The sequence below is a fragment of the Bison bison genome, unplaced genomic scaffold, assembly GCF_000754665.1.
Source record: "Bison bison bison isolate TAMUID 2011002044 unplaced genomic scaffold, Bison_UMD1.0 scf7180017864160, whole genome shotgun sequence".
In the NCBI taxonomy this organism is placed as follows: Eukaryota; Metazoa; Chordata; class Mammalia; order Artiodactyla; family Bovidae; genus Bison; species Bison bison.
In genome coordinates this window covers 7,022,765-7,036,732 of record NW_011494732.1, presented here as the reverse complement: position 1 = coordinate 7,036,732, position 13,968 = coordinate 7,022,765, and the positions used below count along the sequence as shown (strand labels likewise).

The window sequence follows — 13,968 nt, the reverse complement described above, 5'->3', positions numbered from 1 at the left end:
ATGCTAAATGTCCTGATAAAATTTACATGATTTAATAAGCAGATCTCAACTCTATACAGCCTCCAGCATGATCTTTCTAATATGCAGGTCTAGGGACTTCCCTGGTGGTCCGTGGTTAAGACTCTGCTTCCAATGCAAGGGATGCTGGTTGGATCCCTGGTCAGGAAACTAGGATCCCAGATGCCGCAAGTGTATCATCCCTGACTTAAAGCCCCTCTGGGGAATCCCACTGCCTTCCAGAATAAAGCCCACGTTGCTTAGCAGGGCAGGTGCAATGCTTCCTGAATGGTCCTACCTCTCTCTCCTGCCTTCTCATCTACACCCCAGCCCTGATGAACTCCTTGTAATTTCCTATCTATCAGGAAGGGCTAGCACCCCATAGAAAATACTCTGGGAAAAGCTGCTCTAATATTCTCTTGGTTTCACAAGGCAGCAAGTGTATCAGATTCTGTAGGTATCAGAGATGCCCAGGACCAGCCCCGACCCGGTACAACAAAGATCACTGAAACAACAGTGACCTAGAGGAAAGTGGAAAGAAAACGCATAGGCCAAGCTCTCAAACAGAAGAGTGAAGTGTCTGGGCAATAAGATGCCCTTTTCTCTTAACATATCCCTCAAAGAAAGTAAGCCCAAGTCCTGAAATAAATACGGCAGTACACAAAAAGGCTAGAGGCCAATGAGGATCTGGATGAAATGCAATACACTGCTCCCGGCCCACCCTCCTCTAAGGTCCATGATGCTCACCGTCACCAGATGCTTTATTTACTTAATCCTTTCCCCCAAAAAAGATTTGAGGTAGTTAATAAAGGACACAAGAACAATAAAAGTTAATAAAATAGAGAGAACCAAAACCACACAAAGCAAAAAGCTACAAATAAAGGCAAATAGATTTACTATAAATGAAGATCAAGTTTGGCCTTGGACATGAGTGAGCGACTTCACTTTCACTTTTCACTTTTTTCCTTGGTGGCAACAGTGGCCAACGTGAACAAGGTTGGGAAAAGCAAGTGAGAATACCACCACCACCCCCATCCTTTTACTGACTCCTCCCGTGCTTCCTCAGGGCCTCAAATACATGCCAGAGAAAGTAACTCTTAACAGGCCACAAAGGTATTCAGTTTAGGAAGGGTGTTATTCATTTAGGAAAAGGACACCAATAAATTTGTTTATGAATCCAATTACCAGCTGAGACAGAATTTTAGACTTACAAGTGGCTGTATATCAAAGACATTTAACCTGGGCCTGTGAAGGGCTTTAGGAGCCCATGAACCTTGTAAAGCTGCATGCAAAATACACATTTTTAATGCGAGGATAGTGCATGGCATTCATCTGATTTTCAAAAGGACTCTGGAAACTCCTCTAAAGTGCTTAAATCACCCACTATAACTGAAATTTAAAAAATACAACAGGATTAGACAATCAACAAATGGAGCCGGGGCACACATAAAACACAAGTCTAGGTCCCTGAAAAGACAATGTCTTTATGGGCTCACAGTCTTAGTGAAGGCTAAGTCCAGCCCATGTGACGTGATGGCAGTAAGCAATATGAATGAATGAATGAATGTATATTATCTCTGCATTAGAAACGGGAGAAACCACTCCACTTGGAGTGATGAGGACTTTAAAAGTGGGGAAGGAGTGGAGAAATGATGAGGATGGAAGAAGGCATTCTAGGAAAGGAAAATAAAAGACACAGAATGGGAAAATGCCCGGCCTGTTGGAGGGATACGAGCAGAGCTGGACGGCTGGGGTAAAGGACCCAAGTTGAGGAACAGAAATTGAGGTCAGAAAGGTCAACTGGGGAACACCTCAGATACCAGGCCGGGAGACTCTGTCTCTGGAGATTCCTGAGCAGGGTAGAAACAAAACAAAAGCAGGGGAGGGGAAGGACTGAGACAGGGAACAGTTTCAAAACACCCAAGAAGGCCATGAGGACCTGAACGCTTGGAGGTATGTGACCAGAGGGGTGACCTGGCCCCTCCTTCTGACCTCACGTGCTCAGGCCACACTGTCCTCCTTCTGTCCCTCCGGTATGTCAGTCTGTCCTGTCTTGAGAGCTGTGAGTCTGCATGTGCTCTGACAACTCTTCTCAGGGCTGGTTCCTCTGCCAGCAAGCCCCCAGTCTTAAAGGGCCCTTTCCTGACAGCACTCCACAGTTACTCTGTATCCTCGAGCCCTAGGTATTCCTTTCCTGCGTGGCATACCCTGAAGTTACATTACCTGTTAATGGAGTTACCTCTCGACTCCCCTCTCACCCTCCCCACGTAAACTCCGCGAGGACGGGGACTTTCTCCTCCATGAAGACAGTGCAGCACCTAACACAGTACCTGGCCCACCAGAAGCACTGAATAAGCATTTGTCGAATAAATTAATGAAGTTGGGAGATTTTTATTAAATCATTGACAAGTGAAGAAACACCAAAGACTTTCTACTTTTGTTAGAAATTTTTGTTAGTTAAAAGGGACTTTGGGGCTTCCCTGGTGGCTCAGTGGTAAAGAATCAGCCTGCCAGCGCCTTTCTCCCCTGCCTCTTTCACCCCTGGCCCTTCAGCCCTCCTCCCCACAGAAGCTATGGAGCTAACAGGGCAGCCACCCTCTAGCCAAATCCTGGAGGTTTCCTCTGCCTGGCCACCCAAGCCAGTTCACCTGGATTTCCCCAAGCTCTTCTTCTGAGATCCACCTGCATTTTAGGCTTAGAGTGTGTCTAGGGAAGAAGGTAGGCTTCTGGGTGCAAAGACTAACCAGAGGCTTCAGCCCTCCCTTTGCTCTGTCCCAGAGAAACTCAACCTCCATTCCTATTCCTCTACACGAAGTGTCCAGGAAACAGAATCGGCAAAAGCCAGTGGGCCTAATGCCATTCTAATTCTTTTCTGGAGTGAAGATGGTTCCTCCTCTCTCAAGCCTGGGAATAAAGGCTCTTAAGTTGTTAGTTCCTCAAATTAAAGGCCACAGACCCTTCTGGGCCCTTGGTGTTCTCCCCGTGGGAGGGCAGTACTGCTCCCTGTAACCTTTAGCCACACTGGAGAGTCCCCCACCAGGGGAGGAGGACAGTTCTGGGAGTGCCCCCCCATCCCAGGTACCCCATTCAGTCGGCACCAGAGCAGACAAACAGCCACTCCCCCAGAGGCAGCGCTGGCCTGCCTGGCCGTGGACCCGCCATCCTGCTGATCCTGGTGGGCATCCTCAGGTTCCTGCTCACCTTCTGCGGCTGCATCAGACGATCTCTCTGCGAGAACGTCTGCCTCCTGCAGATGCTCTCCCTCTGTCCCACCATTGTGTTCCTGCTACAGCTGGCAGCTGGGGTCCTGGGCTTCGTCTTCTCAGACAAGGTGCGGGGCAAAGTGAGTGAGATTATCAATAATGCCATTGTGCACTACCGAGATAACTTGGACCTTCAGAATCTCATAGATTTTTGGCCAGAAGGAGTTCAGCTACTGTGGAGGGATTTCCTATAAGGACTGGTCCCTGAACATGTACTTCAACTGTTCAGAAGACAACCCCAGGCATGAGCACTATTCTGTGCATTACTCCTGTTGCTTGCCTACCCCTAACCAGGCAGTGATCAACACCATGTGTGGCCAAGGTATGCAGACCTTTGACTACTCGGAAGCTAGTCAAGTCATCTACACCCATGGCTGTATTGACAGATTGGTCAACTGGATACACAGCAACCTCTTCGTACTTGGTGGTGTGGCACTGGGCCTGGCCATCCCGCAGCTCGTGGGAATCCTGCTGTCCATGAACCTTGTGAGTCAGATCAAAGATCAGATCCAACTATAGCTCTACAACCAGCAGCACCGGGCGGACCCATGGTACTGAGGATCCATCCTGCACCTCCTCGGTAGGGCAACAGGGGAGCCTCGTCAACTGACAGCAGTGGTTACAGCTGCCAGCACCCAGCGGAGATTGGATTCCAGCCCTGCAAGCCACAGCCCAGCGGGAGGAAGCAAACTCCACAGACAGCAGAAGGCAGGGTGCACAGGTGGCCCTAATCTGAGAAGAATGTGCCTCCTCCCCACCCCAGCTCTCAGCATTGTTATTTTGTATTCTCTCTAACCTCAATCATTTGGGTTGTTTTTGTTTTGTCTGAGCACAGATGCTTGAGCAACTGCAGTTGAAAAAAAAAAAAAAATCCACCTGCCAATGCAGGGGACATGGGTTCGATCCCTGGTCAGAGAACTGAGATCCCACCTGCCTCAAGGTGTGACCAAAAATAAATAAATGAATAATTTTTTTTTTAAAGGACTTCTGTTAGGTCCTTTATGGAGCACAGAGAAGATGTTGTTCCAGCGACTAATAGTCTCCGCTACAAACCCACACGGTGTAACCCTATAAGCCTCCTCTATTATTGCAGGAAACAAATGCTGCCCCGTAACAACAATAAGCAAATGAAAAGCTGAAGCTAAATGTCAAGTCTGCACGTTCTTCTGTAATGGGACTTTTTTTTTTTTGGCCACACTGTGCAGCTTGTGGGATCTTTAGTTTCCCAACCAATGACTGCGCCGAGTACTAACAACTGGACCACCAAGGAACTCCCTAGAATAACATTTAAATACATTTCTTCTATTTCAGTGATGAAATTCAGTTTACTGAATGCATACCATTTTCTGAAACCATACACCTTAATATTAGACATACTGTTACATTACACACAAATGAATTCTTAGAACAGGATCAAAACAATGTAATTAGACCTAAGTAAATCAGATTAATTTAGGAGAAAGTCAAACCTAATTAAAAAAGTCTGAATTTTAACATTTCTGAAGAACTGACATTCTTCTACTTTAAAAGCATATAAAGTAGCTAGGACAGAGATCACATTGTTTCCTGGAAGCTTCTTAAAAGAGAAATTTCAAAAAGAATAGCTACATTTGTCCAATGTTTACTATATACCAGGCACAGTTCTAAACACTTTATACAGATTTATCATTTAATTCTCACAACAACCCTCTGAGGCGGTCACATAAGCCCCATTTTGCAGGTTAGAAATTTGAGGTACAGAGAAGGTGACCTGCCCAAGGTAGGGAGTGGAAGAGCCAGAATTCAAATCCAGGGGTCTGACTCCAGAGCCAGACTCAACTCTACAAGGTACAGCCTTTCCCCTCCACGACAAACATTGTGAGCAAGTCTTGAGTTTTTGCAAGTACTCACTGGTACTATAATCTTCTTGTTCCCAGTGTGTGCTGAACAAATCATATAACCATACAAAGGCCACTCCTAGGAACTGCAGGGAAATATTCTCTGGCTATACCTGCCAGCCCCCAAGGGGGTTGGACCAGTCTATACAGGGCAGGTGGGGGCTTGCTTCTCTCAGAGCTCTGAACACACCGTTACTGACAAGGTCATTATCTGTTTCCATGTCAGTCTTCCTCCCCAGACCGTGGGCTCCCTGAGATCACACACACACACACACACGTTTTCCCCTCCAAACACAAGTGGTCTATTTGGGAGGTGATCCCAGGTAACAGCTGGGGAGAGGGGATGTGAAACAGCAAAGGGAAGGGAGTCAACATGAAGTATTTTATGGGGCAAATTACCAGTGCGGGCATTGGACGACATGTTCTGATTCTCTCACTGGACATGTCTCATTGGACGATATGTTCTGATTCTCATTCATCCAACACATATTCAGACACCACAAGCCAAGCTCTGAGGAAAAGGAGGTGACATATAACAGAGAAGGAGGGTCTTAACTCTTGATGGAGTACAAAGGCAAATATAAATGAGTAAGTAAATAAATGCAAAAGGTTGCTTACTGAGGAGATCTATGAAGGAAAGAAAGAAGATGGAAGTACTTAGGATGGAGGTTACTTCACACACGTAGTCAGGGAAGGCCTGTGTGAGGTCACGGAGCCCAGTGGTGAAAGGAAGGGAGGGAGGTGAGAAGCCAGAGAGAGTACACCAGGCACCCCGAGGCAGAGCTTGGCTGGGCGTATTCAAGAAGCTGAAATCAAGCCAGAGCTGTTAGACTCTGACAGTAAAGGGAGAGGCAGGAAAAAGAGGTAAGGAAGATGACAGGGGCCAGATCAGACAGGTACCAGGGCCACAGTAACTCCGATTTCTGTCTGAATTCCATGGACAGTCAAGGAGGGTTTGGGGCATAAGAACATGTGGTGTGATTTACATCCGTGATGGTTCCCTTGGATGTTTCAGGAAAAACTGAGAGTAAGGAGACAAGAATGGAGGCAGGGAAAGCAGCCAGGAGGCTGGAGCAGTCATCCAGGAAAAAGACCAGGTACTGAGACCATCGGGGAAGCAGTGGCGATGGAGAGAAGTGAACTGATTCCAAACATACTGTGGAGGAAGTTCTGGCTGGATATGCAGAAGGACTGGCTGTTGGGGTGAAGGACGGGAAGGACCCAGGGACACACCTAGGCTTTGGGCTTGAACAACTAGCTGAACAGTGCCACCACATCCCCAGGGCTTAAACTTTAGGAGGCACTCTATAAGTTTTCACAGAATTAATCAATTGTTAATTCACTGTGATATAATGAACACTACACTACCGCTCAGGATCCCAGCAGAAAACAAATGGCATATTCAAATGGGGTAACATGAGATAAGTTTAATAAAGGACCACTTTCAGAAACAGTGGCAGGGGATGGAGAAGCCATAGTGAGTAATACAGTCCCCAGTGCTGGGAACAGTGGGGCACCTTTCGCACCAGGCCTGGGAAACCTTCCCAGTAACCAGACCCTTGAGGTCTGCAAAGCAGGCCACCTGATGGAGGCGGTGACCCTACACCCAGTCCACCGTGACCTTGAAGGGAGGGAACCAGTGAATCAACACCCTGACCTTACTCTCTTCGACCCTCTGGATTTCCCATCAGTGCCTCCCAACCAGAAGTTAGAGGGGAAGAAACTAACCGATGCAGCCTGTAAAGGTCCACTTCCTGGATCTGGAGGGACAGAAAGATGACAGCCAATGCAGAAACTCTGGATGAGTGAGGATTTACTGTGCCTGTAATGACGCTATTTCACAGGAAAGGGATTCACGCTGGAGAAACCCAAGTTACCTTATAGATACGTCAAGTTCTTCTTTTTCCATTTTCCTTTCGCACTCCTCTCTGCTGGCCAGTTCCATATCAGCATCTTCCATGGTCTTTTTCTCACCATTCTGGAAGTACTGCTGAAGGGCAGTGTACAGTTTAAACACTTGACTGAAAGACAGCTTACTGTAGGCCAAGATCATGTGACGCAGAAATAAGCCTACAAAACAAGACACAGACCAGGCAAAGGCATTAACTCAAAAACTGGGCGACTCCAAGTCAATGACTATTTGTTGCAATTCTTCCTTCAAAATAATTGAAAAGAAGATACTTGCAGTTGTTGTTTCCTCCACAATGTTCTTTCATCACCTTTGAAGCTGATTTTCTCTTTATATTAAAAGCTCAGTCCTCCCACCCACACTCCACTTTTTATCCAGCCAATGTATCCTCTCATGACTGTTAGAACTATCAGAAGTTATTGTATTTGTTTACTTTTTACTATCTGCCCGCCCTTCTCCCCAAAACCACAAGAATGTAATCTGCCTTAAGAGAAAGGTTCCAGTCTCTCTTCAAGTCCAGAGCCTGGCACATGGAAGATCAACAAATAACTGATGGTAAATAACATAAAAACTACCAGGAAAGAAAAGTCAGGTGGATGGAGCATGGCTATAAAGCTAACAGAAAAGTATCAGGAAACTTCATGTATACCCTAGACTTATAAACTGTAACAATAATCTACTCTTACTCTCTTCATAAAACTTTAGCTGGTGACCCTGACTTAGTTGTGCAATGTGTACAAGTGAGCAGAGGACTGTGGGAAACAGCTGAGAAACCCTGAAAGGCTCCACAATCAGTCTAATACTCTGATGACAGTAGACAAAACAGAAGATGCTTTCCCACGAGACAGTTATTTAAACACAGATCAAAATGGCAAGGCAATGGATAAAACATGTCCAACATCCCCACTGCCTGTGCTCAGATTACAGCAGAGTTAACAACAGATGTGACTCAGAGAGCCATTCACTTCAGTGAAAATATTCTCTGCTCTCCTTAGAAGAATTTCATACCTACTACACTTGTTTTGTGAACCTCTGGTTCAGTTCCAGAAAAAGAATCTGAAAGGTCATCAAAAAATTGTTCCATATCCTTCAATTCGCCTTCAGCCATCAGTTTGATTCTGAACAAGAAAAATGAGGTAAGGATTTTAGGAAGGCCCTTTGAACATCTTCCCACATTTCATATTCCACAATCACCAAAAATGAATCTATTTGAAAATCCAAAATGTCACCCCCATATTCTGAAAAATATCATTGCTGATGTTTTCTTGATTATAAAATTTCTCAAAGTAGCGTATCAGCCAGTAAAAATGAAATTCTCTGCAACAACTAAAAGGAACAAAGTAGATCCATACACAATAATAAATTCTGAAGCAGTATATTTAATGCTATCCATTTAAAAAAAATCAAATTAAGGTACTTAGGAAAACAAGCCAGAATAACAAAGATATCTTTTTTTTAAGGAAATAATCACCATGTGCCATTTTCTAATTTCCATCTACTTTGACATCTTTTCATATATACAGAAGAAAATGGAGTTTACCTGATCTGCACTGAGTTTGCCAGCTGAGGACAAGATTCTTCAATTAATTTGTAAAGTTTAGACAGTGTAATATCTGGGCCCTGGGTAAAGGAGAGATTGAAAGGTTACAGAAAAATTTTAAAGAGCTGGAGATTGATAAACAGCTGCATACATGAATTCATTTATCAACCTCTCTGCTTTCTTTTTTTTAACTGGAATGTAGTTGATTTTCAATGTTGTCTGAGTTTCAGGTGTACAGCAATGTGAATCATATGTATATATACACATATATACACATATCCACTCTTTTTTAGATGCTTTTCCCATATAGGCCATTACAGAGTATTGAGTCATTTTCCGTGCTATACAGTACATCCTTATTAGTTATCTATTTTATGTACAGTAATATGTATATGTCAATCCTAATCTCCCAATTTATCCCTCTCCCTCCCCTATCCAACCTTTCTGTTTTAAAGTTATTCCAAACATGAAATCTCAAACCAGGAAGCAGAAAAAAAAAAAACCTATCTGCATAAAACACTACAGCAATATTTCACATTTGCATGCATTCTCTCTTAGTTGGAGGAATGACTTAAAATGGAAAAAAAAAAGCATAGAATCTGTAGTCTGAGGTTCTTTCATTCTCAGTTTGGTAATTGTAGCAAAGGTGTTGCCTCCCTGGGCCCTTCATCAGTAAGATGGAGATAACAATAACGTCCCATGTTTGTGGCAACTATTAAGTAAAATAATTCAAATTGTTTTGTACCCTGGAGAACATATACTAACACAGGGGTCCTATTTTTCAGAAACATAATCTCATTTGATCCTCCAAAACACCGGAAGGTAGGCAGTCATATTATCTACCCAAGTTCATAAAAGGTATCGTTAGAGACAGAGAGTATGTGACCTCAGCTATCAGGAAGATTTCAACCTAGCTGAGGTTTACAACTAAACACTGAATACTTTTGGAGAGTAAGTTGACAGTACACATGTCACTTTCAGTTGTGGATAACCCAGCAAGCCCGCTTCCGGGGAAGGTATGTTCCCCATACGTTTGAAATGAAGAAAAACTAAAGAATCTATAAGGCCATTAATAAAGAGCTCAGTTATAATCTATAAATTTTAACATTAATTAAAAGTATGAGTTAAGGACTTCCCTGGCAGTCCAATGGTTAAGACTCTGGCTTCCACTGCAGGGGGCATGGGTTCAATCCCTGATGTGAGAGCTAAGATCCTAGATGCCTTAAAGTATGGCAAAAAAAAGAAAACTGCTTAATTTTTTTTAAGTATGAGTTAAATTATGTTTCTTTTCTCACTGTGGAATAAAATGCAGCCGTTACAAAGGATGAGGTAAATCTACTCAAATATGCTGACATGGAATGATCTCCAAGACTTACTAAGTGAAAGGAACAAGCTGTAGCATAGAAGTAGCACTTATGTAAAATGAACAAACAAAAAAAATGCAGAATTAAACAAAAAGGATACAAGTATACATACTTACAATCATATGCATCAACCTATCTATATACACGTATACATAGCAAAAGGTCTAGAAAGATCCACTCTGAACTGTTACTCAGTAAATGTTAATAGCTGAATGAAGGAATATGAACCCTGATAATCTCTGAGGAAACAGGATAAACTTCCACTCTATCAACTTTAGTATCATTTAAAGTTTTACAATGAATCTTTGTGTATTAGTTGAGTAGTTAAAAATCAGCTAATTTTTAAAGTCAAACAATAAGCAAATAATAAAGGCTGGAACTTAGCTAGATGTTATACATGTTGATTAAAATTCCAGGCTGGATGAAGCACAAGCTGGAATCAAGATTGCCGGGAGAAATATCAATAACCTCAGATATTCAGACGACACCACCCTTATGGCAGAAAGTGAAGAAGAACTAAAGAGCCTCTTGAGGAAAGTGAAAGAGGAGAGTGAAAAAGTTGGCTTAAAACTCAACATTCAGAAAACTAAGATCATGGCATCTGGTCCCATCACTTCATGGCAAATAGATGGGGAAACAATGGAAACAGTGACAGACTTTAGTCTTTTGGGCTCTAAACTTATAACAGTAATGGAGACAGGACTGGGAGCTGCAAGTTCTAGAGACCCTGCTACTTTTATCTAACTAATTGGGCAAGTCACTTAATCTGTGTCCTCAGTACTCCTCCCCCTGCCCCAAAGAGGGTGATGGATTAAAAAAAGCCCTTTATAAGGACTTCCCTGGTGGGCCAGTGGTTAAGACTGCCTTCCAATGCAGGGGGTGTGGGTTTGATCCCTGGTCAGTCCCACATGCCTTGCAGCCAAAAAAATCAAAACATAAAACAGAAGCAATATTGTAACGAATTCAATAAAGACTTAAAAAAACAGTCCACATTTAAAAAAAATTCTTAATTGAAAAAAAGCTTGTTATAAACTATAGTGTACTAGGCTTTGGGGATACAAGGTGAGAAAGAACAGGACAAAGTAATGCCCTCATGGAGGTTACAGTCTAGTAGGGGAGAGAGACGTCCCTCATATAATCACCCGAATAAATGGAAAAACCACAACTGATCTAAGGGAAAGTGCATGAGATTAAAATGAAAATAGCTAAAATTGATGGAGCATTTATTATGTGCCAAACACTGTAAAATGTTCTCATGGATTTTCTAACTTAACACAGCCATCACATGACAGTTTCTCTCATTGTTTGCCATTTTACAGAGCAAAAGCAAAGACCCAAACACGTTATGGAACTTGCCCAAGTCGCACAGCAGGTAAGCAGTAGAGTTACAATCTGAGTCTGCAAAGGGAGATAAAACATGTAAAGTGCTTGTGTTAGTTGCTCAGTCGTGTCCGACTCTTTGCGAACCAATGGACTATAGGCCGCCAGGTTCCTCTGTCCTTGGAATTCTCCAGGCAAAAATACTGGAATGGGTTCTTGCCATTCCCTTCTCCAGGGGGGATCTTTCTAACTCAGAGATTGAACCCGGGTCTCCCGCATTGTGGGAAGATTCTTTACCGTCTGAGCCACCAGGGACGCCCATCAAGTGCTTAGTACACAGTAAGTGATCAATGTTGGCTGTTACTTTTTTGTCATTGTTACCACTTATTACGGTCCTCTACGGTACAGCGTCTCTAACAGGTACCTCTAGGGTACCTGTGTCTCCAACGCTCAAGCCTACATGTAGCCTCATTCTACATAAAACGGAGGATCTGCGAAAATAACTCTTTCCCCCGTCACTCAGCTAATAAATGCTGGAGTCATATATAAACCTGCCCAGAAAAATGCATGTAAAGTGCCTGGTCCATCGTAAGTACTAAGTGTTAGCTGGTGGTAATAACTATATTTTTCTCAGTCCAAAAGGGCAGAGAGAGTATCCGATAAACCCCCGTGCCCCCAGCCCCCAGGGAGCTGTCCCATCACAGAGCCGGTGCACAGTAAGGGTTTGCTGGATGAACCGGAGACCCTCACCTGCAGCAGCGGCAGGAGCAGCTGGTTGAGCCTTCGCCGCTCCATGAGGCTAACGGCGCCCTCGCCCGTGCGGCCCATCTCGTTCAGCAACACTAGCACCGCGATCTTATACGGCGTCACCCAGTCCTTGATACCGAATACGTTGGCATGCACCACCCCATTGGTCATCATGGGGTTGAAGTAGAGGCTCTCGTGGACGCTGGCCATGGCGCTCACGAACTAAGTCCAGGAGACCCGGTGCGCACCCCGGCCGGACTCCTGCTCAGGGAACCTCACAACCTCCCCTAGGCCTCCCCTGGCCCGCGGCGTATCCCAGGAAACTGCCTCGCGACGGCACGCCGATGACCAATCAGAGCAACGAAACCAGAGCTCTATAGCCAATAAAAATGCCCAACAATACCGTGATGGGTGGGGCAAAGGCGGAGCACCTAAAGACTGGGTCCCTACAGAAACTTTTGCAGGAGGGCAGGTTCCGGGTAGACATGGACTGGCACTGAGTGAAAGAGTCGACGCTTTCGGTCAAGGTCTGAACGGCTAGGAGGCTGACCATTTGTTCGTTTAATTTGAAAATAATTAAAATTAAATTTTAAAGTGATTGAGATTAAGGCAACGAAGTTAGGGACTTCCCGGCGGTCCACTGGTTAAGAGTGGGCGCTTCCCCGTGCAGGGGGCCCGCGTCCGGGAGCTAAGATCCCGCTTGTCGCGGGGTTCAAGTAACAGAAAAAAGAAAAAGCAACGAAATTAAACGTGCACCTTTAAAATCTGTATTTAACTGATCAGGTTAATTTTATATTCAAAGTTCGGAAGTTTCATTTAGCTCTGTTTTAATGCGTGAATGAAGTTTTTTTCCCCCCTTAGAATTTCACAAATGCCATTTGCAGACAGCCAGGTCAGGTTGCAAGTAGCCGTGTATCCTTACGCATAATAGAAGATAATACCACCTCCATGTGGTGAATCTCTGTTTCAGTTCAGTTCAGTCGCTCAGTCGTGTCCGACTCTTTGCGACCCCATGAATCGCAGCACGCCAGGCCTCCCTGTCCCTCACCAACCTCCGGAGTTCACACAAACTCATGTCCATTGAGTCGGTGATGCCATCCAGCCATCTCATCCTCTGCCGTCCCCTTCTCCTCCTACCCCTAATCCCTCCCAGCATCAGAGTCTTTTCCAATGAGTCAACTCTTCGCATGAGGTGGCCAAAGTATTGGAGTTTAAGCTTCAGCATTAGTCCTTCCAATGAACATCCAGGACTGATCTCCTTTAGGATGGACTGGTTGGATCTCCTTGCAGTCCAAGGGACTCTCAAGAGTCTTCTCCAACACCACAGTCCAAAAGCATCAATTCTTCGGTGCTCAGCTTTCTTCACAGTGCAACTCTCACATTCATACATGACCACTGGATAAACCATAGCCTTGACTAGACGGACCCTTGTTGGCAAAGTAATGTCTCTGCTTTTTAATATGCTATCTAGGTTGGTCATAACCTTCCTTCCAAGGAGTAAGCGTCTTTTAATTTCATGGCTGCAGTCACCATCTGCAGTGATTTGGGAGCCCCCAAAAATAAAGTGTAACACTGTTTCCACTGTTTCCCTATCTATTTCCCATGAAGTGATGGGGCCAGATGCCATGATCTTAGTTTTCTGAATGTTGAGCTTTAAGCCAACTTTTTCACTCTCCTCTTTCACTTTCATCAAGAGGCTTTTTAGTTCCTCTTCACTTTCTGCCATAAGGGTGGTGTCATCTGCATATCTGAGGTTATTGATATTTCTCCTAGCAATCTTGATTCCAGCTTGTGCTTCACCTAGCCCAGCATTTTGCATGATGTACTCTGCATATAAGTTAAATAAGCAGGGTGACAATATACAGCCTTGACATACTCCTTTTCCTATTTGGAACCAGTCTGTTGTTCCATGTCCAGTTCTAACTGTTGCTTCCTGATCTGCATATAGGCT

The 13,968-nt window shown here is 44.3% G+C and overlaps 1 protein-coding gene and 1 pseudogene across 3 annotated transcripts in view; one reads left to right on the top strand and one right to left on the bottom strand.

Annotated features, from left to right (window-relative positions):
• ANAPC5 (anaphase promoting complex subunit 5) overlaps positions 1-12,324 on the bottom strand; it is a 34,881-nt gene extending 22,557 nt beyond the window's left edge. The window contains exons 1-4 of one of the 3 annotated variants that reach the window (XM_010841345.1): positions 12,021-12,324; positions 8,587-8,666; positions 8,055-8,164; positions 7,015-7,207 (exon numbers count right to left, since the gene is read on the bottom strand). In XM_010841345.1, coding sequence (XP_010839647.1) covers positions 7,015-7,207; positions 8,055-8,164; positions 8,587-8,666; positions 12,021-12,227 — 590 coding nt within the window. In that variant the 5' untranslated portion in view covers positions 12,228-12,324. The remainder of the gene's footprint in view (positions 1-7,014; positions 7,208-8,054; positions 8,165-8,586; positions 8,667-12,020) is intronic. The other 2 variants (XM_010841346.1, XM_010841347.1) reach the window with 2 other exon arrangements.
• On the top strand, positions 1,706-3,818 carry LOC104989658 (annotated as a pseudogene).
• Positions 12,325-13,968: the final 1,644 nt, after the last annotated feature.